The sequence below is a fragment of the Tympanuchus pallidicinctus genome, unplaced genomic scaffold, assembly GCF_026119805.1.
Source record: "Tympanuchus pallidicinctus isolate F22 unplaced genomic scaffold, pur_lepc_1.0 scaffold37, whole genome shotgun sequence".
Taxonomy (NCBI): Eukaryota; Metazoa; Chordata; class Aves; order Galliformes; family Phasianidae; genus Tympanuchus; species Tympanuchus pallidicinctus.
In genome coordinates this window covers 1858748-1885687 of record NW_026294755.1, presented here as the reverse complement: position 1 = coordinate 1885687, position 26940 = coordinate 1858748, and the positions used below count along the sequence as shown (strand labels likewise).

At 42.4% G+C, this 26940-nt stretch overlaps 1 protein-coding gene across 1 annotated transcript in view; it reads right to left on the bottom strand.

Moving 5' to 3' along the window:
- Nucleotides 1-26940, bottom strand: part of NSF (N-ethylmaleimide sensitive factor, vesicle fusing ATPase) — a 55523-nt gene that overhangs the window by 13057 nt on the left and 15526 nt on the right. Inside the window, exons 5-17 of the mRNA XM_052699524.1 lie at nucleotides 25708-25874; nucleotides 25035-25142; nucleotides 24355-24430; nucleotides 21095-21250; nucleotides 10743-10942; nucleotides 8752-8917; nucleotides 8416-8490; nucleotides 6927-7114; nucleotides 4296-4391; nucleotides 3931-4087; nucleotides 3232-3365; nucleotides 2011-2077; nucleotides 1775-1854 (exon numbers count right to left, since the gene is read on the bottom strand). Coding sequence (XP_052555484.1) covers nucleotides 1775-1854; nucleotides 2011-2077; nucleotides 3232-3365; nucleotides 3931-4087; nucleotides 4296-4391; nucleotides 6927-7114; nucleotides 8416-8490; nucleotides 8752-8917; nucleotides 10743-10942; nucleotides 21095-21250; nucleotides 24355-24430; nucleotides 25035-25142; nucleotides 25708-25874 — 1670 coding nt within the window. The remainder of the gene's footprint in view (nucleotides 1-1774; nucleotides 1855-2010; nucleotides 2078-3231; nucleotides 3366-3930; nucleotides 4088-4295; nucleotides 4392-6926; nucleotides 7115-8415; nucleotides 8491-8751; nucleotides 8918-10742; nucleotides 10943-21094; nucleotides 21251-24354; nucleotides 24431-25034; nucleotides 25143-25707; nucleotides 25875-26940) is intronic.

Genomic DNA, 26940 nt, shown 5'->3' with positions numbered 1-26940 from the left:
AACTGGAGATCCCAGGGGAAACATGGCAGGGCAGTGATTAACCAGTGGTTTTCCCTCCCTGTGGATTTCTCACTTGAGCTTGAGAGCCTGGAGAGTCTCTGTGCCCAGATTCAATCTTTTTCACAGTAAGAAGAAAACCCTTGGCCTTTTCCTGCATGAATCAACATCTTATGCACAGGGTTATTTATGGAAAAAAATAAATAAAAATCCCCACGTCACAACTGCTGCAGAGAGCTCACAGGAAACAAAACACTTTAGGAAGAACCCTATGATCAGAGCTACCCAACTAGGTCAGCCCTAAAAGCCCATCTGATCCAATGTCCTAATTTCCACAGTAGCCAATAGTGGACACTTAAAAGGAAAAAAAAAAAAAAAAGAGAAAAAAGCATCAATCAGAGAGTGACATTTCCTCAGAAAACTCTCTACCCTCCAACAATTTATGGCTTAAGTCACCATAATATTGGCTGTCAACCCGAAGTCTTCAGCCTCAAGGGCATTTCAAACACTGCAGAGCACAAATCTCCAGCAACATGCATAAACTTGGCAAATATCTGAAAGCTCCAAGCCCTGCATCCTGCTTTCAGGAGACTCGAGTGCCAACAAAAGTGCAGCTAGGCAGGAAAATACACTCAGAGGACACAATAATAAAATGGAAAACGTAGCATTTTAACTACTTCGTACTACTGAGCCAAATCAAGTTCTATTTTTCTCTTCTGATCTACGGGAATAATGGCACTATGGAAATATCCAGCAATAAGTCAATGAGTGCATGAGATTACAACAATCAGAAATGGCTGTGCAGCTGCACACAGCCAGCCCCTGTTCCAACTACAGGGTAACAGAATCCAAGTCTGATATTAGATGCTTCACATGGCGAGGGCAGGTCTGGGAGAAGACCTTTGTTCTCCCAGGTTGGCAGTCACAAGGGGAACATCAGGGCCTGTGGCATTAGAATTTAATTCAAAGTTCTGGATTTGAAAGGTCTTTTCAGCAGATCACCTAATGAAAAGAATACTCATGTATATGTGATTGCTTCCAGGATATTAAAAATGACACAAAAAGCAGAAAGGCTTCACCCAGGTTATGCTTCCCTACTTTTCCCTGACACAAACCTGAAAGTTTGTTTTCCTGCTAGAATCCTACTTATTCATGCAGATGCTTTCACACACAGCAGAATTCTAGTGAATGAGAAGAAAAATGGCAAACAAAAAGGGGGAGTCGCTCCCGTTTGTCTCATTCAGTACAAGCTTCAGAAGCATCATCTTCTGCTGTGTTCTGGAACCTCATCAAGTAAGAAATCATAAATTGACAGGGCCAGAAAACGATGTAAAACCTTGAGCTCTACTCACCTGATGATATCAAGAACAAATTAAAACCCCAACATTCACAATCAGACACGACTCAGAAAACAGTTTCTAAATAAGGAGGGAGCTCATGCTTGAGCCAGGAATTGATTTGAGCTGAGCTGCTCCTTTTAAATCAAGGCAGACTGCTTGCATGTTCAGAGTTTACATGGTGAAGGTTAAACCTGTTTCCTCCTTTAGTATTTCATAAGATTCAGCTTTAAATAATGAGATAATTAAAGCTGAATCCTTTGTGGTTATCCTAGAAATGTCTAACTGAATGAACAGCAGGGCTGGGATTAACTTGACTGAATCAGAGACAATGGCAGTAATACCACTGGCAGCACAGCAGCTATCAGCAAGACACAAAGCCTTCCACTGTCAGAATTATGGCAGGAATAGGGCATCACACTCCTCGATTACCTCCTTACCTGGGGGGGGGCCTTCTTCAGCAGCACAAGAAGGGCTTGCAACACCAGATTAGAAAACCGTGGTCCGATTGGAACATAATCTGAAATGAAAAATGTATTTTAATGCCCATCAAGTAGTTGCAGAGGTATAAAAAAGCAGCCTGAGGCTCCTAAAGTAAATGGTTCCAGATCATTTTTGGTTTGCAGTATCTCAGTATTTCTTCACGGCAGACAACACGGTCCCTGTCCTTACCCACCTAGAAGTCTCTCAATGTCATCCACAACGACACAGCTGAGCTGGGACTTGTATGCATCATCAAAGATCTGAAAAACAGCAAAAGGAGTCACTGCTAAAAGCACCAAAAGCACAACAGTTGTGATAGGAACTGTCAATCTGTTTCTAAGTAAGCACAGCAGTATTTAGAGGAATAAACGGAGAATGAAAAAGTTAAAAACTATGCAAGTCTTGCAGTGAACTACTCCTCTGTTCTTAGAGTAACATCCCTCATTTACATGACTAATCCAGTATAATTCAGCTAGAAAAATAAGTGCTGGCTTGCTTCTGTAAATTAAATCTCCTTCCTTCCACCTGGCTACCTGAAATGATTTAAGGAGTTCAACTTGTCTGCATTTGCCCTGTGCCCCAAGTTGTTAAAACCCCCGTTTAGCCAAATCGTACCAACTCAAAACTGTTCATTCAGGCAGCATCTGTTTTTTCCCCGTGCAGCTCTGAGCCCTTCCTTCTTTCACCGTTGGAGACAGAGCTCCAGTGCTCATCGATGATCAGGAGTTCTGTCTCGCTGTCAGTGATGATCACACATCAGAGCCAGCTGGGACAGAACCAGGACATTTTCCCTTTCAGATGAGTCCCAAACTTCATTCAAACAGACCACATGGAGTTTCCTCAGTTGGGGCAAAGCAAAAGAAGTTTTTTTGTACACAAATGAGTGAAATGCCTGTGAGCTGCACGCTGAGACATGCTACCTTCAGCAAGATCCTCACTCTCTTTTGGGTCTACCCTATCAAGCACCCTGAAAATATAACTACAACTGACCAAAATAAATGCATGCTAATTTAGATTTCCTGAAGCTGGAAGAATTTGTGTCATTAGTGATTCTGCCACAGAGTTTCATATTACTAGTGAAAATGCACAGTTAAAAGATGGCAACTATGTTGAAAAATAGTATTTTGTAGCTGAGAATGTGCTCTGACAAATTGTGTCACTGTGCTCTTCATGTATGTTGGAGTTTTCATGGAAGGAAACATTACTTTTGGAGCAACCCTTGTGTTAAGTGCTAAAGCACTCAAGTGTCACAGGATGAGTCACTGAGTGTCAGTACCAAAAAACATTCATCCAACTTCATAACCACTGTCTGTATAGGAATTTAGGACCTACAGAGAGCACCATCACAGGACAGTCCCTTTCTCATCCAGGATGGAGCTGGGTTGTCATAAAAGAAAGGGTAGAAAAGAAGTACCTTCTTCATTGCCTGGCACTTGGCTGTTTCTGAAAATCCAATCATCTTATCAGGAGAACAGATCTTGATGAAAGGGAAGTTGGATTCCTCAGCTATCTTTGCTGCTAAAGCAGTCTTCCCACTGTGTGGGGGACCTGAAACAAAGAAATACAATTAGAAAAAAATCAGGGGAGAAGATGGGCCTAATAAGGCTCAGCATGAACGATATTTTAAAAATGCTTGTTTCTTCTTTCACTGAATATCTGAGAAATGACCCTTTCTTCTACTTGCAGAAAAAACAATGCAATTCAATGCTCCAGATGAAGGAAATGAATTCAACTATTGGAGCACACACAGCCTGATTTGGCATGAAATCACCACAAGGGAAAATGACACATTTTGTAGGATGGGCCACTGTAGAAAGTATGTCCTCCTATTCTGCAGAACCTTTTTGAATCACATTTATGCCTCTGAAAGATGTGATGTCTGCAGGTACCAAGCAAACAACCTGAGTGCCCAGGAAATATTGACAGAGAGAATTTATGATATGCCTGAATGCACACCAGCATAATTTACAGACCAAGGACACATCTTAACACACCCAATCCTAATCAATCCGGAGTGCAATCACCGATCACCACTTGGGCAGCTGATAGGAACAGTTTAAAGAAGGGTCTTTTTGTCTGTTTGGTTTTGTGCAGACATGATTCTTACATTTACCTTCTAGAAGAACGCTGACCAGCGGAGTACGGTCACTGTTCTTGGTTTGCTGAACAAGCAGCTCCCCATCATCCAACACCCTCGTTACTGGGTCCCCCCACTTAATAATGCCATTCATGATGTAACTTGCATAGTCCTCCTGGTTGGTTCCGAATGCCTGTTTTAACAGAGGGAACATTTACTTCACACTCATCCTCAGCACAAATTCTCATCAGTGAAAGTTGCTCACGGGTTTTGAATCTGCGTCATTTAAAGACAATTCTCAAAAATGGGGCTAAACCTCCTAATTACAAAAGGAATTTGCTTCCTTGCATCATTAACTGTTCTGGGTGACTCTAGTATCCAATTACACAGTGCCTACTCACTGGTTTGATATCATTCTCCAAGGATGCAAAGAAGTCTCCTCTTGTCACACGTAAGCTTTCTGCTTTCTCCATGTCTACTTCCACTTTGTTGCTGGCCTAAAGAAGGTAATAAAACACATTAAACACATACAGCACAGCTGCAGAAGATCCCTTTACCAACTTCAATGCAAGGAACCAAAGCTGCAGTTGGGCTGCAACCCAAAAGGACTGTTGAATCCGAATCTAAACTTAGGCAAGATTAAAAATTAGGTAGGTTCCCTTTAAAGTAAGGAATTGTTCTCTCGCTTCAGACTCTGCAGAAATACTTGACTGCAGGTTCTGGGTGCTGTACAAAAAGGGGATGAAAACCCTCATTTTGTGACTTTTTTCAGAAAGACAAACTAAAGTTTGGTTTAACCCAACACCACGTTTCCCCACTCCTTCTTTGGCAACTTCAAACAAAGCATTTTCCTCTCCACACACAGAACTCTTTAAGGCGATTGGTAAATATTAGACTTCTTTCTACTTCATTTGCCTCAGTGCAACCAAAGCTGAGTTTTCCAGTGCAGAACCATCAGTATTGGAATAAACACACCACAATTAGCTCAGCTCACGTTGCTCTCCTTTCTAAACTGAAGACAGCACTTTTCCTTCTGCTGCTCCCAAATTCAGATGCATTACTGACTGTGGCTCCACTCTACACTACAGAGCAGCTCCATTTTCTGCAATTATTTCTAGATCTGCAAATACATGGATTGCCTTAGGCAGCAATCAGGAATTACATGGATATGAAGCAACTTTCCCACTAAGTGTCACACAAGCACTGTTACAGACTAATCCCATCTGTACAGTCTGCTGAGAATCCTGCATGGAGTTACAGATATCAGAAAGAGGATTAGGCACCAAAGGGGCAGAAGTCGATCTGTGCAAAGCAATCCATCTAACTGCAAGGTGACATGGCAGAAATCTACTTTACTTGGCGATGAGGTGAAAGATTTTCATTCTACATCCTGGCTTTTGGTAATTTCTTTACTTCCCAATTATACCACAACAAATTTCTCTAGATTCCAAAACAAGCCTAATTTTCATTGAAACTTACCTGCATCTTACATCAGCTCATGGTTTTATCCTGAGAGTATAAGAGCATCATCTGATTGTTCACAAGGTTAAAAAAATGGGATTTCAAGGCATTTCTTGGAAGGCACAGCAACATCTAACATCTTTCCCTACATGGACGAGTCAAACACTCCCCCTCCAACACACATCTCAGAGATACCACCTTCTAACTAGGATGATCTACAAGAAGAGCTTAAATGATTCAGAAGAATAATTCCATTTGATTTCCAAATGCAATTTGTAGCTTCACATACACTTCTGAAATCTAGGTCAGGCATATGATGTATATTTTAAGTTTTGCACTACTCACAGCAGAGAATAAAACATCATTTGGCTGAAGACATCTTCAGAATAAACAGTGAGATTACCCAGAAATACCGTGTGTAAGTGTTTGAGAAGAAAAACAGAGTGTGACTGCTTGACATTTGGAAAACACAGACATCTATTACTGAGATGTCAAGGAGGAGACAGCTTTTATATTTATATGTCACCATTGTCTTCTCTCCTACTGCAAAATGCTGGCACAACAGGGAATATATCAAAATCAGCCTCCAAAATCAAGCAAAATTCAAACAATGAAAAAGCATCAATTAGAAGTGGAATTAAATATTTAAAGGAAAATGCTTTGTTTGTGGAGGGATGAAAATGCCTTTCTTTTTTTGAGACAGTACAAGAAAATGAGAAAGCGTTCATCTTTCTGCTTTTTATTATGGGAAACAATAACTTTTCCTGGCTACACAAGAAACGTAAGTAGAAAGAACCAATGCTTCCAACAGATACAAATATCAGAGACATCACATTATTTTTCTTGCTTAAATTAAAAAGATTTATTTTCTTCGTGTTCATGGCTGAAGAGATTTTTTACTTACAATAAATGCATCAATGCTGTGCAATTGATGTTAAAGGCTCTGTTCTGCAGTAATTCACACCAATTCTTGGCCACGAGAGAGGTTACATCTTTCAGCCTCGTTCTTCATGAACTCATAATCATCTCGTACTTCAACACCACTGAATACTGTGTTTTGCATCTGGGTTAATATAACCTGACATTTCATGGTCCTTGTAACTCCTTTCTAGTTAAAGATGCACAGCAAACATTGGGAAAGCAAGGTGATGTTCCTCTAGAATGGAGGAAGCTGAAAAGATTACAAGTCCATATGACCACAGAAAAGTCATAAGCCTGCAATCTCACTGTTCCCTCTCTATTTCTAGATCATTTATGAAGATCCAGCAGACACCTCTGCAATATCACTGACTGTTCTCACTTCCACCTCTTGTTTCCTGTATCCAGTCCATTAAACCAAGCCTTTCAGTCTTCACCACAATACACTGAGAGACATTCTCACTGAGCTATGAAAGAGCCACAGAGATGCTGGGAGACGAAAGAGGTAATTTAGAATGATGTGAAAAGATGTTGTCCATATGAAAACCATCTAAGCTATGTTAAGATGCCACTATATATTGGAATATACAAGAAAAGACTCCACAAATAACGACCTTCTCTTTCTTTTTGCCCCGCAGACAGACAGGACTAACCTTGATATGCCTGTTCATTGCAGTAGACTGAGCAGCTCGAACTAAACCTTCTAATTCAGCACCACTGAAGTTTTTTGTCTCCACTGCCAGTTCTGCAATGTCCACATCTTCAGCCAGCAGCTGGTGCTCCCTCATCCGCACCGTGTGGATATGGAGAATCTGGAATCGACCCTTCTCATCTGGCAAACCTGAGTTGTCATACAGAGTGCATGTTAACCAGTGCTTCAGCACAGCTGCAGCAAAGCCCTCCCTGCTCCTCAGTGGTTCCTACGTCTAAAGGCTCTTTCTCACTATAAGCCATTCCCTCATGTCAGCAGAATATTTTAAAATTCTTATGTTTAATATAATATTTAAACATTTAAAAATTTGCCCTTGGCAAATCGCTTGGCATCATCCTCAAACTACACCAAGAAACAGGGTTCAGTTTCCTGTAAGTTCATTGCTCTCAGGCTCCCATAGCAGGAATTCACCTTACACAACAGCAATCCGGTCAGCCCAAGCACCCCTAAGCACAGTTTCCACCTTGTCATTTTCATACAGCCTTCATTTTCTCAGATGTAGCTGATTATTTCCCAGTTTTTTCCTTAGCAAGTCCCTTCTGAAAAGCACATAATGCAACGTACAGAAAATGCCTTTTCTTGAAAGAAAGGTAAGTCAGCAGCACAACATCCTCTTGGTATAAACAAACTCTAATTAAGTTTTCATCTAATTTTCTGTCACTGAAAGGAAACACATCTCAGTAATACTGATGACCCTGCCTGTCCTTCCAATAAATCTCACCACAGTTTGAGATTTTTTTTCACCTTTAAAATACTCAGTGCCAAGCTCAGAGCACACAAAGTACTTCACGACATTCAAGTGATGTGGAAGAAAACAGGAAAACATTTTATGGGTTCTTACAAAAACTGCACATCTGAAACTGTGCTTCCAGCCTTTAAACACGGATCTCCACTGCTTTGGATTTCTCACTGCAAGACAGAAGATCTGTGCCTTCCATCAGTCTCAGCCTATTTTCTGTGCATTCAAACTTCCTTCTGAGGACTGTTAACAGAAGCGAGCACCAAAGTACAGCCGTCCTTTGCACTCCATCATAATCACTATTGATTGAACATTCTGATCTCAAATGGAAAGATAACATTGGCACCTGAGGAATTCTAATCACCAGATAACTGTTATTTAATTGGAGCTGGTATCAGGTAGGTGTGTAAACTACAGAAGACCTTTCTAAATTAATGACAGGTATTCACATTTTCCAGCTCACACCTACCCAATTCCATTGCATAGACCCTGATATCTGGCCAACAGCTTATCAGCTGGTAAATCCAACACAGTGTTTCAATTAGCTGAATAAATTTATAAATTTATGCGGTGAGTTGCACCAAGTTTAGCACCCTCACCATCCTGGTTAGTTGTTCCCATGATGATATGTGTTTGCTTTGCTATTCTAAGTACTTGTGAGCTGATGTACTGAGCTGCACAGCTTGCTTACCAATCTCCATTTTCACCTCCAGTCTCCCTGGTCTCAGCAGAGCTTCATCAATCAGGTCAGGTCTGTTGGTCATTCCTAAGTGCAAAATTAAAACCAGGAGGAGCATTAGCTGAGCTTACTAAGCAGGACTTCAATTCCTGAATACAGTCCATAGAGGTAACAAGAGACCTCAAAGAGCGTCAAGAAAAATGATGAAAGAGACTCATTTTCAGAAATACTGGGAAAAGTCATGCCTTAAATTAGAATCAGGGCAATAGAGATCAAACCCGCATTGCTCCTGCAATGAACAGAGCAGCAAATTTCAACCTGACCCCATAACAAGAAAGACCACCATACCAATCACCAGGATGTTATTGAGTTGCTCTACTCCATCAATTTTAGACAGCAGCTGGTTGACAACGGTATCATGAACTCCAGTGCTCCCCGCCATGCTGCCTCGCTGCTTGCAGATTGCATCAATCTCATCGAAAATGATGATATGAACTCCACTGTTTGCTCCAAGCTATTGGAGAGAAAAGCAGGTCAGGAGTGCCACATGTCACCACTGAAAGCCATTTAACAAAACACAACTTCAAAAGAAGATCAGCCAGCGAAATAAGAAACACTGATTTCTTCAAGTGATTTGGATATCACATGGCATGCATCAGATCCCTCCCCAGTAACATCCTGCTGTGCTCCAAAATGGGTTGGCTGGTGCATCCTACCAACCCAACTGGGATGATTGCATCCATCCAACCAACCCAACTGGGATGATTGCATCCATCCAACCAACCCAACTGGGATGACTGCATCCATCCAACCAACCCAAGTGCTCCCAATGCTGGAAATACTGGATGGATGTACCCGATGTGGGAAACATCCCAAGTTGAAATGAAGCTAAGAAATACAAAGCTTGCCATGTAGCTTAGCTCTCTGTGTTTCGAAGAGTCCATTTGTTCAGTGCCAACCAGAACACAACTGCTTATTTCCAGGTTCACTCCAAGGTGAAGCAGTTGCAGCTGGTAACAACACAAGATACTTTTTTTTGTGACCATGTTATGAAGCTTTTTCCCTTCAAACTCCACCTCTAAAACATCCATTGTGGTCAGTGGGGACCACATTAATACTAGGCCAATGTGCTGTCCCTGGCAATCTGCCCCAGACACAAATCATTACAATACCAACCTTTTGGAGACCTTTTTAATCTCACAACTTGTCATCAGGACCATCCCCCCCTCCAGCCAACACCATGTCTATTTTAACAGGTGTGCTACTGCAAAGGAAAGAAGCTCACAGCTTCCAGTCATACTGCAACAAGCGGACAGAAGGAGGCTGTTCACATCTGCGTGGGCTCCCCTGTAAAGCTGGCTGATTCATTAAAACACCTTGTGCAGAATAAAGTAATGTCAAGCACTACCACAATCTGCAGAACTGCCGTAAATACTATCAGAAGATCCAACACCCTTGGCTAATGCCTTCTGAAAAGGCCTCTCTATATTTAACTCCGACTTACCTGATGCCACCTTTTCTTTATCAGAAACTCTTATCAAGATAAAGTGATATGAAGGGCTACCATAGCACAAAGGAAAAAAAGGTTTTTACAGCTTCAAACTAAAGACTGGGCTTTCTGTAACCAGCTAAAGTAATGGACAAAAAGAACAAATTTGGGAAGAACAATCTTTGCCTCCAATCACACTTTTTGAGATCCACGCTCTCTAGCTTTGAGGCAGAGAGTTCTTAACCATTAGTTTTCTGCTGAGAAAAAATTAATGGTGTATTGATTATTACAGTCACCACAACATTATTATAATGCAGACTTATGTACTCATGTAACTCAAAAACTTTAGAAGTTATTTGAAGTTCATCCTATTTTACGTGCCCTAACTCCAACTGGACTTCTCCAAAATAAAACAAGAAAAAGAAAAAAAAAAAAAAAAAAAAGAGCAAAATGTTTACAAACCAAGTGCTTTTTAAGCACTTTCTGAACAGCTGACACACTGTGTAATATAAAACACAGCAGGATGGGCACTAATGAACTACCTCAAAATGAAAGCTAAACAAACTGCCGGTTTGCAGCACAGCTACCTGGAAGATCAGCTACCTTCTCCAGTTCTACAATATTCAGCTATCTTCTCCAGTTCTACAATATTCTTCTTCCTTTGAGTCAACAATGAGTGAATCTGTAGAACACTAATATTCAGTGACTTGCAAGGAGTAACTATAATCAAAAGTGAAGCTGTGACTCAGTCTTTTAATGCAAGCAGCAATTTTCTGATTACAAACTTCCTTTCCAGGCATTCTTTAGGCACATTCATCCTGACCATGCTATTTATCCATGTTTGCATTACCCTTCTTTGTTCCTCTTCTGCATCAGCAAACAGCTTGCGGATGTTGGCCTCAGACTCGCCCACGTATTTATTGAGGATTTCTGGCCCGTTGACCACTTTTGGTTCTCTGGCATTCAGCATCTTGCCAATCTGTCTGGCCATAAGTGTTTTACCACAGCCTGGAGGTCCATATAGCAGAATGCCTTTCACATGCTTGCAGCCTAGAACGAGAGAGAACACGATTAAAAACAGGGTTACATAGGAAAGAGCCAGGGAAGTGGTGGAGTCACCGTCCCTGGAGGTGTTCAAGAACCACGGAGATGTGGAGCTGATGGACACACCTGTGGGTGTGATGAGCATGGGCTGGGCCTGCACTTGGTGAGCTTGGACACCTTCTCCAAAATAATGATTCTGTGACTTCTCACTTCCCCTACAGGGGCACATAGCACAGGTCAGGACAACCTTCCCTTACAGGAAGGTTTCAGTTGAGTTTAATTTTCGTACACAAAGGGAAATGAAGCATCCTTCACAGCACCAGTGAGTGCCAATGTTACCCAACTGAAGCTCAGCCCCCAGTGTAGATGCAGACAGTGGAGATCATTGCTTCCTGAATCAGAAATGATGGATTATTAGGTAATAATGTTTAACTTCTTACCCCTGCATTGAGCTTTAATGAGTCTAGTTCTGAATTTTTAGGACAAATATGGAGGAAGGCACAAAAGATAAGGCTGCATGGAGCCTGGGTAGCCTGACCTGGTAGCTGGCAACCAGCTCACAGCAGGGGGTTGCAGCTGAATGACCTTTAAGGTTCTTTTCTACTCAAGCCATTCTATGATTCTATGAAACTGAGAAAGGCTTCTAAGAGCCACTGGAACCATTGCAGGCCCAAAAAAGCTTGACTGGTAACTAAAGAGATCCAAAAAATCTCTAATTTAATCAAATAACAGGACTGTTGATCACTGTGCATGAGCACTGGCATTTACATTCTACCCTTTGAGAAGAGGAAAGATCCAATGGATCTAAAGCTGGGAACATCCAGCTGATACTGAGAGACACATCCATGTGGAAACAAGAAAGCTCTCTTGGATTCACAGAATTTTAGATTCTGTTTTAAAGACAAAAAACAACTCACACCACAGCCACTCCCACTCACCAGCCCTACAGGACATCCCAAGGAAAGAGACCAGGAGGAAGCTGCATCCATCTGAACACAAGTGGTCAATTACAGGGTATGGAGTCCTGTACCACCTTCTCTTTTTCTCTTGCTCCATCCAATATTGGTACATTTGAAGACGAAAAACTGTTTTGCTTCAAGAATATGAGATTTTTCTAAAACCTTAGAAACCTTAAAGTACTCTAATGCATTTAGAGAACAAGTACTTTCCTTACCAATGCTCCACTGTGACTTAATTTCAGTCACTCCTTAATATTACGTGATGAACTCACTTCAACATGAAAAATAGCTCAACACAAAATGTTTTCTAACATCAGCACACACTGCTCCCCCTCCTTCAGGCTGTTAGTGCATTGAAGTTTAAAGAGAGCATCGCTGTGAGGAGCTTCTCACCCCTACCACAATCCCAAACAGAGATAGTGAAGCACTGCTTAATAAGTACAGTAATAAACCTGGAGGATTTCTCCATGGAAAACAAAGTGTAAAGAATGAAAAGAAAGAGAAAAGAAAATATTGCAAAAAAATCAAGATGTCTGGTTAAGAAGAATCCATCAGTCAACTTTCAGTCAAGAAGCACAAACACACGCTGTCAGTGAAGAACCAGTTTTGCACAGGAACAAATGAGGCTCAGATAAATTAAAAGCTACTCCTGTCAAATCAATGTCACGAGAGGTATTGTGAACGTGTTTTGCAGAGGAACATGATCACCTATGTAGCCAAGCTGCACAAAGCAGGGTTTTGATGATGAGTGATGCTTTCAGGGGAAACAGCAGGGAAAGAAAGTCAGCGGTGCTCAGAAAGCTCCGAAGTGCTCAAGCAGGAGAGGCCATCTGAAGGCTACCAACAAGTCAGGGCACATGCAGACAGCCCTGCTAGCATCCCAGTAGGGTAGGAAAGCTGCACTGTACTGCATTATCTCTTTGTAGCACACCTTCAAAAAAGCAGCAGCAAAAATACCAACCCTGGGTATTTTTGAAATAGACAAGTGATGACAAACTACAAATGTTAGGTCTCAAATCACAGTGAGATGTGAAGGAATTCTGAGTGAGGTTATCTCCACATGCTGATTTCACCAATGTTGCCAAATGTCAATACTATTATGAGAACCTTAGAAACACAAATTATTAGCAGTGCAGACAACTAACTCATTAAGCTTACAATTAGGTGCCCAAACCAAAGGTCACTCCTGTAACGGGATACTCTGATTATGAATTAAATGACATGTGGTTACAGGCTGAATAGAGATGTTAACAGGAACTAAAATAGACCAATATGGGAACTCTTCCACACAAAATATTAGGGAAAAGTCACAAAAAAACACTAAGAATGGGAGTTCTGAACCAGAATGTCACTTACCCAGAGACAGCATGAAGTTCATTCGTTCAACTCTCATTATTCACTTTTTTGAAAGATCAGAAGAAATGTTTTAGCATCACAGGGATTTTCTACCTGGGAGTGTAATTCCCCTTTTAATTAAAATGAAAGCATTCTGTTGTAACTGTATCACTCAGATACACCTATCAGGAATCTGCATCGAAAGCAAAGCACTGATCTTGAATGCAGGGAGAGATGCTTATCTCTGCACATTCAGCTCCAAGCAGGTTACAATAAGATCAGGGTTCCCAGACTCCACCTGCTCCATGGACAACATTTGCCCAAAACATAGTGGAATTTCCCCCTCCTCTCAACCTCTAAGTCCAGCAGTATTTCAGCCTACATCACTGCCTCCCGTTAATCTTCCTAAAGGATTTATGTGTTGCTGACAAGCAGCAGAACCAAAGGAAATAGTCCCTGTTTTGAGTTCAGAGATGGGACATGCAAACCCCTATCAAAAAGAAGTTTCTCTGGAACAACAATGACAAAAAAAAAAAAAGAAAGAGTAAATGCCTCTGTCTCAAACAGTTACAAAAATGTCATTAATTTAAAACACAGATTTCATAAGTCCTTGGATGGACTGCTGAACACAACAGCTGATGCTTAGAGTCACATCCTACCTGGATGTTAAGAGCCATAAATCTCATCAGCATTCTCTACTTTTTGGAGTAAAGCTGAATCACTTCTGTCTACTTAAAGTCAGAATGATGTAATTATAAATACATTATGGAACACCTACCTACAGAGTTAATCAGATTAAACAAATGTCAAACTAACAGGGTTACTGGGATGTCCCAAAACTAGTTTCCAGCCAGAGCAATGCTGTACTTAGCAAACAGTGGTAATGCCTGCTGTGGAACACCACAACTGCAACCAAAAGAAGTGAGAGCAGACGTCCTTGTAATTCAGTACTGGGTGCTGGCGGTGGCCATCAACAAAGCAAAAACCCCTGTGGCACTTTTGGTGACAAACACCTCTTCCCTTTGTTACATGCCTGCCTTTTGTGAGCTGCATTTCGCACTTCCTGTGCTGAAAGAGCAAACACCCACTGATCTGGGTGACCACACTGCAGGCTTTCAATACCTAAAGGAAGCCTACAGAGGGGAGGGGAATCAACTCTTTGAAAGGGCTGATACCCGTAAGAGGAGGGGAAATGGTTTTAAGCTGAGGGAGGGGAGATTGAGGTCGGAAGTCAGGGGGAAATTCTTTACTCAGAGAGTGGTGAAGTACTGGAACAGCTGCCCAGAGAGGCTGTGGGTGCCCCGTCCTTGGAGATGTTCAAGGCCAGGTTGGATGGGGCCCTGGGCAGCCTGGTTTAGCACTAAACGTGGAGGTTGGTGGCCCTGCATGTGGCAGGAGGGTTGGAGATTCGTGATCCTTGAGGTCCCTTCCAACCCTGGCCTTTCTGTGATTCTGTGATCTCCTTCCAGCGCTGAAGACCTTCAAGACATTCAGTCCACAAACAGAAGCTATTCTGAGCCCATCATCCCAATGCCCTGCTCTAAAGCTCTCCAGTTCGACTGCATCCTTTCTGACTGGAACTGGATGGGCTTTAAGGTCCCTTCCATCCCAAGCCATTGGGTTAAACAAGAACATAAGTTGAACAATAATGGCCCCGGTATGAACACGAGACACATCACAAGCGATAAGCCTCTATAGCATGACTTGGCACTGCTTTGAGCTCAACGGTTCAGCCAGACTTTAACCCACTGGGCTTCTCACCTATCTAGTCCGTCTTACAGCAGTTTGCCCACCAGGATGTTACAAGCACTGGAAGCCTTGAGATGAACAATATCCACACCCCTCCCCTGATTCTCTGAACTGATCTCCGAACTGTAGGACAACTGAAAGGAGTTTGTGGCGAGGTGGGTCAGCCTCAGCTCCCAGGTAACAGTGACAGGATGAGAAGGAATGGCCTCAAGTTGTACCAAGTTGTACCAAGGGGAGGTTGAGGTTGGCTAGAAGAAAAAACTTCCCTAAAAGAGTGGTGATGCATTGGAACAGGCTGTCCAGGGAGGTGATGGAGTCCCCATCTCTGGAAGTGATCAAGAGATGTAGTACTGAGGCACATGGTTTAGTGGGCAGTATTGATGGTAGGTGGATGTTTGGACTTAGTTATCATAGAAGTCTTTTCCAACCTTGGTTAAAGATCATTTTTACTTCGTACATCCATGCTGAACACTCCTTATCATCTCCTTCTCCCTCATACGTCTGTTTTCTCCATCCATTTCCACCTTCCCAGGAACTGCAAGAAGAACCCCAGCTACTCCTCTACACCTTCATGAAGACAGGAGTAATACTTGCTTTCTTCCAGTCTCACATGCCTTGATGTGAGGAGAGCAATTCATTTTATAATTGCATTAGGAGGCGAAGACACAGGAAAGCATTGGTCCAACTCTCGACAGAAAAGATCGATCAACCATAGGCAATGCTAAGTTCAAACTGCAAAATACTTTTTAATCGAGTGATGATTTAAATTATGAGGCAGTCAACATTCAGATCAGTGATAAAGAAGGAAGACCTCAGTACAGAACAGGAGAAGAATGAGACAGTTCACAGGAGCATTGAAGACTGAGAGATTACACCTGGACTTGGACTTCACCCAAAAGCACTCCAAGCATGTGAAGGCATCTCAAAGTCACTGAGAACACAGTGTGGGTAAAGCACTGGGGGGAAGAACGTGATCACCACTCTTCATATTACTAAGGAAAAGAAGAGCCAGGGGAAAGAAAAGGAGCATGGGGTTGGACTGAACCCTGAGAGATCCCTTCCAACTTCAACTACTTTCCAATTCTGTCGTATAGACCTAACACTAACTTAATTCCTAGAGAACTCTGGTATGGTGTCCTTTTAACTAGGTATAAGAAAATAAGGATATGAGTAACACCCAAAAGAAATTTAGTATATACATCTAAAGACAACTTCCCTCTAGGAAAAGGTATGAGGTCACAGATGGAGATGAGAAAAAAAAAAAGAATGAATTGAGATTTAGACCTTCATAAAGATATGCGGGACCTCTTTATAACTTTGAGCTTTATAAACACATATGAAAAACAGTGCCCAAATGAAGTTAAAGATTAGTTGGAAAGAAAACACCAAACCAATTACTCTGAAGCATCAGCATACACTGCTTTTATTGATAACTCGAACGATGGAGCAGAACGATAGAACTGAGTTGGAAGGGACCTTTAAAGGTCATCTAACCCAACTCCTCCACAGTAAGCCAGGACACCTACAGCTAAACCAGGGCGCTCAGAGTCCAACCCAGCCTGACTTCAAATGCCTCCAGGGACAGGGGAGGCAACAGATCTCTGGGCAACCTGTGGGTTCACCACCCTTACCTTAATAAACTTTTTTCTTGTATTCAAACTAAGTCTCCCCTCTTTCCATTTGAAACCTTTTTCCCCTGTCCTGTCACAACAAACCCTGCTAAAGAGTCTCACTCTCACTCTCCACTACTGACAGCTCACCAGGTCTGCCTGCAGCCCCCTCCACTCCAGGCCAAACAGCCCCAGCTCCTCAGCCTGTCCTTGCAGGGGAGATGTTCCACCTCTCAGATGACTTTTGTGGCCCTCCTCTGGATGCACTCCAGCAGGTCCACGTCTCCTGGTTCTGAAAACACCACATCCAGATGCAGCACCAGATGAGCTCCCACAGCATAGAGTGGAGGGGCAGGATCACCTACTAAAGCTGCACCTTACATGAACAAACAAGAGTCACCTTCAAAAAGATAAAAACTAAATAATAATAATAACCTATTTTTAAAAAGGGCAGAAAGGACAACCCAGGGAGCTAATGACCAATGACCCGTCAGCCTCACCTCAGTGTCAGAGGAAAACATGGAGCAGATCCTGCTGGAAGCTGTGCTAAGGCACATGGAAGAGAGGGAGGTGACACAGGACACCCAGCAAGGCTTCACAAGGACAGGTGCAGCCTGACCAGCGTTCTGGCTTTTATGATGGCATAACAGCATCAGTGAACCAAGGAAGAGCCACCACTGTCATCTATCAGGATCTGAGCGAAGCTTTTCACGTGGTATCCAGAACACTCTTCTCTCCATACTGGAAAGATACAGATCTGATGGGCTTTGTTACAATAAGGGCAGTGAAGCCCTGGCACAGGTTGCCCAGAAAGGCAGTGGGTGCCTCGTTCTCGGAGACATTCAAGGTCAGGCTGGACAGGGCTCTGAGCACCTGATCGAGCTGTAGATGTCCACGTTCACTGCAGGAGACTTAGACCAGATGGCCTCTAAGGACCCTTTCTAACTCCAATAATCCTGTATGATAAATTGCTGCAAGGTTGACAATAATTGGAAAGTTTAGACAGTAAAGATACTCTGAGCAGTGGCATAAGCTGCATTAGGAAATTCTTGCATTATCACCTCAATTACAGGTTAGACATCTCTGACAGTGATGTTTCATTTTTAATGAAATCCTACTTTAAAAACAGATTGGGTGAGATCCTAACACTCTTATAGTATCTGAGCACTTCAAGAACAGGCAGTGAATATGAAAGGTCATCCACGTGGTGAAATATCTGTTTCAGTTAGGAAAAAAAAGAACAACAACAAAAAAGAATGTTACAGTGTTCCATAATACAACACTCATCAAATAAAAAGGAGAAGCGTTGGTTTCTACAAGAGGATGTGACTTAAGCAGCAAAAAAGAGTATCCAAAACCAGACCTAAGAAACCAACAGGGATGAAAGGCTGCATGTGGTTCACCATGCAGGTGCATGGGTTTACCTGAGCCAAACGTCACAAGATCACCAGGGGTCAAACACCAGGTAAAAAGGAAGTAGACCACGGCCCAAAATTCCTGACCCTAATAACCACAAAGCAAGGCAGCAGCGTTTTGCTCCCTGTAGAGAACGTGCAGTTATTTCTGTGCAAGAGATTGTGGACTCTGCCAAGCAACTACCTGGCTTCTGGGAGCTCACCAGGGAAGGTCGGATTGCTTTGTAGAAGATCTTACCACAGAGGTGATATTGCTGGAGATATCCCTGTGCTACAGACCAGAGACTGAGAGCATCACTTTTATGAAGGACATGATCCACAATTAGGATGACTTGGCATAAGCAGGTCTGCAGTTTGAGTTTATTACCACAATCTCTGAGTTCTCAACAGGAATGAAAGAGCAGCAACTCAATGATGCTTTTAATCACCATCAACATTTTCTCTGCAGACTGACCAAGTGTGCAGAACCAGTGTGTGGTGGATCAGCTGCAGCACACCTGTGTGGAAACCTTCCTTCTTACATGCGCATCAACGGACAAAATGATGTTTCCAAGGATGATAATGAAGCTGGTCAGTCTTCAGCAGTGTCCACTCCAAAGAGGTGTTTGCCATTCAGCTGCAGGACAAAAAACTCCCTCCCTGATATGAAGACTCTCCCCACACATATAACCTCCTCCTCAGAGTCTCTTTTCTTTAAGATGACCAATGAACAAATGCCCTGCACCTTTCCTCTCTTCTGGGTTACAAAAATAGATTTGCAGGAACTTGCCAACCCCTCTATTGAGAGCAACCCAATTCAGAAGGGTTCTGCAGGGCCCCCAGTGTGCCTGAATCTGAGGAGATCAGGAAAGTCAGTGTGGATGTTCTAGGGGTTTCACTGAGTTTCCTATAAATAAAATACCTTGTACACATTGCCCTTTACAAGGATTCCAAGAGAAGCAGCTGTTATTTCTCTACCATGAGACTTCATCTTTTGAGTCATCCTTTTATTCTGGCTCTCCTTTGGAAGGAGGATTGGAACTAGGTGATCTTTAAGGTCCCTTCCAACCTAAGCCATTCTATGATCAACAATGTTCATAATACTAAAGAATCCCTATAAATGACTGTAAACCTGCAGCCTTAAAAGCAATCAGCTTAAATTGATTAAACTGCCCCGAAGTCTGCTGCCTTCCTCCTGCTGCTACAGCCCATGCAGTTGTGTCACATCAAGCCAACCAGAGAACAGGCTGCTGGGTTGGTCGGGTTTTGGTTTTTGTTCTGTTTTATTTTTCACTTTCAATTGTATTAGCTCTTTTCAGAGGCATACAATCCCAAAGCCAACAAGAGGTGGTAAATACGAACGTGGGAAAGGCGTGGGTAGGGAAAATGAAATTGTCCCATTCCCGGGCAGCTATGGAAATGTTTGGTGACCAGCTGAAATGGATCTTAGATTTCTTTTCTTGTACAAACCAGAGGCTGCAGCATCTGAATAGCATTTACATCCTTGGATGATATGGTTAACTAACATTGATTTATATGCTCCAAACCCAGAACATTCCTTGGAAGTTAGATAAACCACACACAAATTGCAAGCAATTTCTGAAGGGTCTATACTGCCTCTGTGTAGTTACGGGACAGAAATATTTATTGCATTTGGCATGGAAGTTGCAGTCTGTAAGCAAAAAACAGAAGTGGGTGAGCGCTAGAGCACCAGATAGCAAGCAAATTCTTTCTTTTCCTTTCCCAATAAATTATATACAAAGGTGAACAGCTGTCACATTGACATTTCAGATCTGAAATATAGTTAAGAGCAAGTTATAACTAAGGCAAAGAAAATGAATGTCAGAAAGTTTTGTTATTTCAAATTTCAGATAAGCTCTTTAGCCCTAGGGTTCATCAGAGCTCCGTTTGGAGTCAAGCTCCTTTCCAGAAAAATGTTTCTTTGTGTAGTATGTGCGTAAACACGCACAAGTAAGGGTATATGTATGTATTTATACAAATAGCATGGCACACCTTGAATTCAAGATTAGCCCCTAGGAGGCCTTCCCTAACAGATCGATACGAAATACGTTAGGCAGCTGAGAGAGAATCATGCACTAATTGGATTTAGCCCAGGGGTTCTTCAACGCTTCTCCCTAAGTGCTTCAAGCACTTAGAATAGGCCTAACACACCTCACAGAGGACTTTACTCCAACATCAATCCCACAAACACTGGTAATGGACACGCTCCACGCAGGCACACACAAACAGGACGTATCTTCTGATGAAAATCTGTTTTGTCATCAGAATCGTGATTGCTTCCATTTGTGGGAAGAGGGAAGGGGATCAAGAAACATAAACATATTTAGAAATTCTGTAGCTCTGAATTCCAAATTTAAATACGATCCCACAAAGATTACATTCAGAGAATGAAGACGAGCTAGAACATCCTCAGCCACGTTATGGGAAAAAGTTATTTGCAGCTGCACATTGCTTAATAAAATTAAATCAGTCCCATTTATCTGCCTGCCAGCACATGTTTACAAAGTAATGGCACTGCCTCTGCTTCCCCAGACCCCAAATGGCTGTTTAAGAATCTGTACTTTTATTTTACCAACTCCACGACACGCCACGGCCTCTGCATCCTCTCCAGCACTTCCAATTGGGCCAATCCAAGATCACAGCTAATACTCTTTTCTGGGCTAACACTTTGAGAAGGATAGAAGCTCACAGTGCAGCGGCCAGGACAATAGATACAGTACATAATGCAGGATCATTAAGGGCAGAATTTCCTTTGATTTGTACAGAAAGCCCACTGCCAACAAGTCAGAAACGGGAGCATTTGGTCTCACTGCTGTGAACAAATGATGCATTCAGGAGAAGAGGCAGCGTTTGGGTTTCAACAGAAAAGTATTCAGCTAAACCATGTATCTCATTTGCTCAGACACGTCATGCACAGTGCTGAACATCCAAGCTGCTCCTCTGTCCCCCATAACAGGAGTATGAAAGACATTTGGAAGCAACAGTAGAAGAAAAGAATTTGTCAGTCCATTAGCTCTCCAAGCAACTGCCATATTATAGCATAAGGCTCTTACACGATAGCCAGTCTTCTCAAGCCAGGATTGTACTTACCCATTTGCTCCACAATTTCAGGTGGAAAAACTCGAGAAGCAAAAGCTCGTCGGAAAATATCTGAGAACTCTTTGTCAAGGCCCCCAATGCCCATTTTCTCAAAATTCCAGTCTGGGTTGATGATGGACTGGCGGTTCTCTTTGGTCTTTGATTTACCTGGCAAAAAAGAAACCACCTCAAACTCCTGGCACAGCAGAACTGCAGTAAACATAATACAAGCACCAAATTGGCTCTACCCAGGGAACCCAGCATTTCACAGAATCACACAGAATTGCAGGGGTTGGAAGAGAGCATCGAGCACAAAGCCCCTGCTACAGCAGGCTCCCTACAGCAGGTCACACAGGTATGGGTTCCACATGGGTTCTGAGCATCTCCACAGAAGGGGAGTCCACAACCCCTCCTTGCATTTTCATACCTGGCATCTCAGGACGAAGCAGCAGTCATATCTGACTGAACTCAGGAGCACTGCTCCTCCCACGCATCACTTTATGTTTATTTATATTGAATTTCCTCTGCCATTTTCCTTCTTAGTCGCTCAGCCCCATCAGAGCACGCTTTGTCACCCTGTTACTCAGCCTTTATTCCACCTTATTCAATAATTGTAACGAAAAGCAAAGGGGCCCAGCAGAAATTCAGGCTGAACTCAAGGGGCACTGGTTATTTACCTCTACCTTTCACTATGCATCCACTTCTGCTTAGTTTCCTTTTAAATAAACACTGGTAAGAACTGCTGGAAGAACTTTAAAAAATAAGCTTAAGAGAACTCAGTGCATTTAGGAGACTGACAGTAAGCACAAATGCTACAGTAAGAATGCAGCTGAGACGCTAACAGCCAGAACCATGTCTTGCCTTAAACTGGAGGGGAATTTATGGGCAAGCACTCACATGAGCTGCATCAACATTTCCAAAAGTCCTCTCATTAGAAACTAATACTAAAAGCCCAGGGAGGAAACAAAGATTCTCAAAATACTCATTAATACCTGCTGAATTTGAATGTCTTGTATCCTCTTGTTATACAGGGGCTCTGGGAACAATTAACCCCTACATTCAAGCATCCAGAAGTTCAGGAAGAACACCAAATAAAAGTTTGGTGCTATGTGAATTAGACTGCTATGAATCTTTGTCTGAAGGCACCTGGAATCAACGCCTTAACTCACAGAATTAGAGCTCTAACATGTCAGCTAGAGGTGAGCTTGTTTTTGTGAGCTTGTCACACTAACACAGAGCTGTGCTGAACATCTGGCTCACTGATTGCTTTTATTTGTCACTGCATTGTCCCACTGCAGTTTTAGACCAGCCCACTCAGCCAGGCATGATCCTACGTTACTTAAACTGAACTTAGCCTCTACCCCCCCCTTCTGGCTGCATCTGATCATAATAAAATTCTCACACATTCCACAAAACCACCATCCACTGGTTTTATAACACATCGTTTTATGCAAAGTAGAAGAAACAGAATTGGCATTATTTTTTAATGACCACAATTCTTATTTGCTGAAAAAAAATAAAGGCCCTTTAATTGAAGCAGCCCTCAATGACATTTTATTTTTATCTTCTCACTCTGAATTTAATTATTCACAACTCCACAATTCTCCAGAGACTAAGGAAGCACGTTAAGGAGCTCTGCCTCAGATCAGTCAGGAGATTAAATAAAGGAGCAAAGAAGTAAAGTGAGGCACAAGCAACTCTTGTCTTGTCTGCAGGCAGTGAAACAGGATCACAGCAAAGGAATCCTATTTCCAATCAATTAACCTTCTCTCAGGACCACTTTCCACACCTTCCCAAGCCAGCAGGAAAGTCACAGGTCATTTCATTGCAGTTGGACTAGATGATCTTTTAGGTTCCCTTCCAACTCAAACCACTCTGATTCTGTGATTTTAAGGCTTTGAATACTGAGCAAATAAAATACCACTGCTTGTTCAGATGCAATAAATTACATGATGTTAGCACTCACCCCACGGTGTCCAAACAAAATACAGTGGACAACTACAGAGCACAAAGTCACAGCCTCACACTGAGGATAGATAATACTTTAGAACAGCATCAGAAGTGCCCCTTGCTACAGCTCCTGTAGTGCTCAGTGAGTTAAACTGTATTGTCTTGAGTGCTATTAGCCTCACAGTTTACTTCTGAACCAAACCCTCAAAGTACTGAGTGCGCAGAGCCAAGCAGAACTTGAGCACAAACCTACTACAAAAACTGGAAGTCTCTGAGCTGAGGTGGCCACATCCACTGAGCCCTCACTCACAGCCACTTCTTATCTGTGCAAGAGGAGCAGCAAAAACAAAAGGTTTATTTCTTTTACCTGGTGCCTCTGAGCTAAGAAGAAAGTAAAAAAGGAAAATAAAGAAGAAAAGGAAGAATGCCTGCTCAGTGCAGACATTTAATCATACCCAGCAAGGAATGCCTACAGCCACCTAATCTCCAAGGGAGGTATTTGCAACACTACACCTGCTAAATGCTGCCCTGTCCATAACACAGATAGGAAAGGGAAAAGACAAGCTAACAGCACACATCTGCTTGGCAGGAAAGCCACTATGGCCCCAGGGCACATATAAAACCAACTGTCAGAAGATTCCCTCAATGCTGACTTCGTGGACCAGGTCCATATCATTCAAACTGGTGGCTCTGTGGAAGAACTCTGCATGAGCTCCTTTCTAAGTGAACATGAGGAGGACACATTAATTATTCCCTGATTTATTTGCTAGTAAAGTCTGAAATTACACACAAGGGTTTTATTAAGGCTTTAGAAAGTGCTTCCTAAGATAAAACCTGCAGTTTTGTTAATATATTTGCTGTATTGAGTGCAGTTAGCATAACCTCTCTTCTTCTAATTCAATTTCCTACTGTCCGAGTTTTAGTCACCTTTTCTTTCCCAATCTCTATCTGTGTATTCTAAATATGCCATGGTGATACGTCCACAGCACAGAGAGCTGTGCAGCTGCACGCTGGGGTGACACAATGACTTCTTTTCAGTCCCTGTAAGGAACAGCAAAGTCTGCAAGATGGACAGTGTCATCTCAATGCATTGGTTTCCCACAGACACCCAGATACACATTAACTCCTTTCTGAAGGGTCTGGAAAAGGTTCCTAAGGGGTCAAGTATTATCTCAACATTTTAAGACATTTTTAAAGGCAGTTTTCAATGGATCGGGTCAAGTAACATAACAAGAAAAACAATCTCTAAGCATACAAGTCTTTGAGGCCTGAAAGGCAGCAAACTTTGAGCTATTTCTCTCTTCACATGCAGTGGCACTTACCAATCAGATTGAGAGAGGAATTCTCAGCTTTTTCAAAGGCCACTTGGCTGTTTCCAAAAACCAAACCCACCTCAATCTGAAAAAGAGAAGGAGTCCAAAAGTCACATCACGCTATTAGAGTCAACTTCAGATTCTTTAGCATCTCCAAGCAGATCTCAGGAGGAAAGAGCAGAAAGAGCTCCACTACAAAAGTTATTGGAAGGAATGTGAAATAGCCTCCTCTAAAACCAGCTTCAGTAACAACTTGAATGTGGGACCTTGGTGGGCTTTTAAAAGTTAGTTCAAAAGTCTTAGTTCAAAACTAACTGTTCTATTATGGCAAGGTCCAGAAGGAAGAACAAACAAAATATTTGTACTTCCTACCAAAGGAAAATCAAAATTGGGCGTAACTGCTAGACTTAAAGGTCCAAGAGAGAAGGTTTCCATGAATTAACATAGGAATTCCAAAAGATACTCCTTGTATTTCATCCAGCTCTGCACTCCAGTAGGTGCAACTCCAAGCTGCCAACTACACCAGCACAGGAAACTGAGAACACACATCTCCTCCAAGGCAAAAGCAGTGGCCAGATGAAACAGAGCAACTTCTTCAAAAGAGAGTAGCCTAAATTCCTCACTGTAGCAGCACCTTATCTGCACTTGAGCCTTTGCAGAACCTAGGGAGTAAATTCCTGCGTCCCCACCTTCTGTTTTTTGCTTCCTCCAGATTCTCCTTTAAGGATGCTGGGATCCATTCCTTCCATGGACTTTACTAACAGGCCGAAAAGTTTGTCATTAAAACTGAACACAAGCTGTGGAAAGAACAGAAGTAGATATGAAGTCATTAAACGTTAAACAGGATTTTGACAGAGCTATTAAGATCGGAAGAGAAAGAGGCTTGAGGACTAAGCTTCCCAAGCAACAAATTCCACATGCTTTCACTGTGTAAAGGTTGAGCATAACGAATACATCCTTTTCATATCCATACTATGCTACTGAGCTTTAATTAAAGCCAACATTCACTTTACTTTTGTACACGAGGAAGATAAATGCTGCTTCTCAAAAGATTCCAGGAGCTCCCATGTTTCTACCCAATCAAGCCAAGATATACAGAGAACACAGATTCTCAAACCTCCATTTTCCTTACAAAGATTAATTTCTTTAGCTAAGGAAAAGGAACATCCTAAATCACTCTGCTCCTGCTCTCAGTGGAAGTCAGGATTGTTGAACACGTCATTAAGACCACATTCACACAATAAACAACTTCTTCTTCTCACTGCTCTCTGCAGCTAATACCTAATTATTATTCTTTATATAAGCATTCGTTTTACTTCAGGTCATTAGGATACAACACACAAAACCGAAGCCAAAGCACACCTGCTGCCCTACAGAGAATGCCTGGCTGTTGAACTGCTGGATGAACTCAGCAGCCATCTTGTCTGTGTCGTACGGGTTGGAATCAATGTTCTTCTTCTGCAGAAAGTCAATCTCAATCGTCATTGTGCCAATACACTGCTTAGACTTGTCAAAAGTGTACAGGGAAACTGGAAAAAAAGAGAACACTCATTTCAGAATGCACAACCAATTGAACACGCTGTAAGTCTGGCAACACACGTTCTTCTGATCTGAGTATTTTATGACACTGAATACCCTATTTCTAATAGAAAACTTTATTTCACTTAGTTCCTTCTTTCACTACAACATCAAAAACAAAGCAAGTGTACCTCTGCTGAAAATCCTGCATTTCTTTAATAATGTCCTTTAAATAGCATCCTTTAAAACTGCTCAAACACCACACAAGCCTAGGGAAAGAGGACAGTGGAAAATAGTAGTAGCTTCCCTAATGTCTGCAGCTTTGGAGGATGACTTAAAGGAAACACATCAAGCCTGAAAAACCACCTACCAGAGGTCATAATTGTTTTTTTCAAGAGACTGACCAGCTCTTCTCCAGACAGGTTAGTAGAAATGGTAAACTATATTACTGCACTGAACCCACACGTGGTTTATCAGACTTTCACAGATCAGAATGAAGCATCAACTACAACAAGTCTCAACTATTTCATGTCAAAATTCAGGGCTGCTGGAAGTAAGATGAAAATAAAAAGCATGGATCATAACTTCAGGGCTACCGCTTCAACACAACTGATTGGAAACACAGGATCTCACAAAGCAACCAGTCCAAGAAACTCACAAACCAGACTACAGCAAAGGACAGAAGGGGAGGAATGAAGTACATTATGAAGAGACAGCCAGCGTGGCTTTGCAAAGAGCAGACTGTGCCTGATGTGTCTGGAGGCGTTCTTGGGTAGAGTGACAGCATCAGCAAAGGGCAACTGATGTCACCTGCCTGGGCTTGTGCAAGGCCTCTGGCACAGCCCCACACCGCATCTTTATCCTTCAGTTGGAGAGAGATGGGTTCAAAGGCTGCACTGTTCAGTGGATAAAGAGTCGGTGGGACGGTCGCAGCCACGGGGCTGTGATCAATGGCTTTGTCCAAGTGGAGGCGGTGAGCGGTGCCCTCCAGGGCTCCGTCTGCGACCAGTGCTCTTCAACAGTGGCAAAGACAATGGCATCGAGTGTGCCCTCAGCAGTTTGCAGACCGAGCTGAGT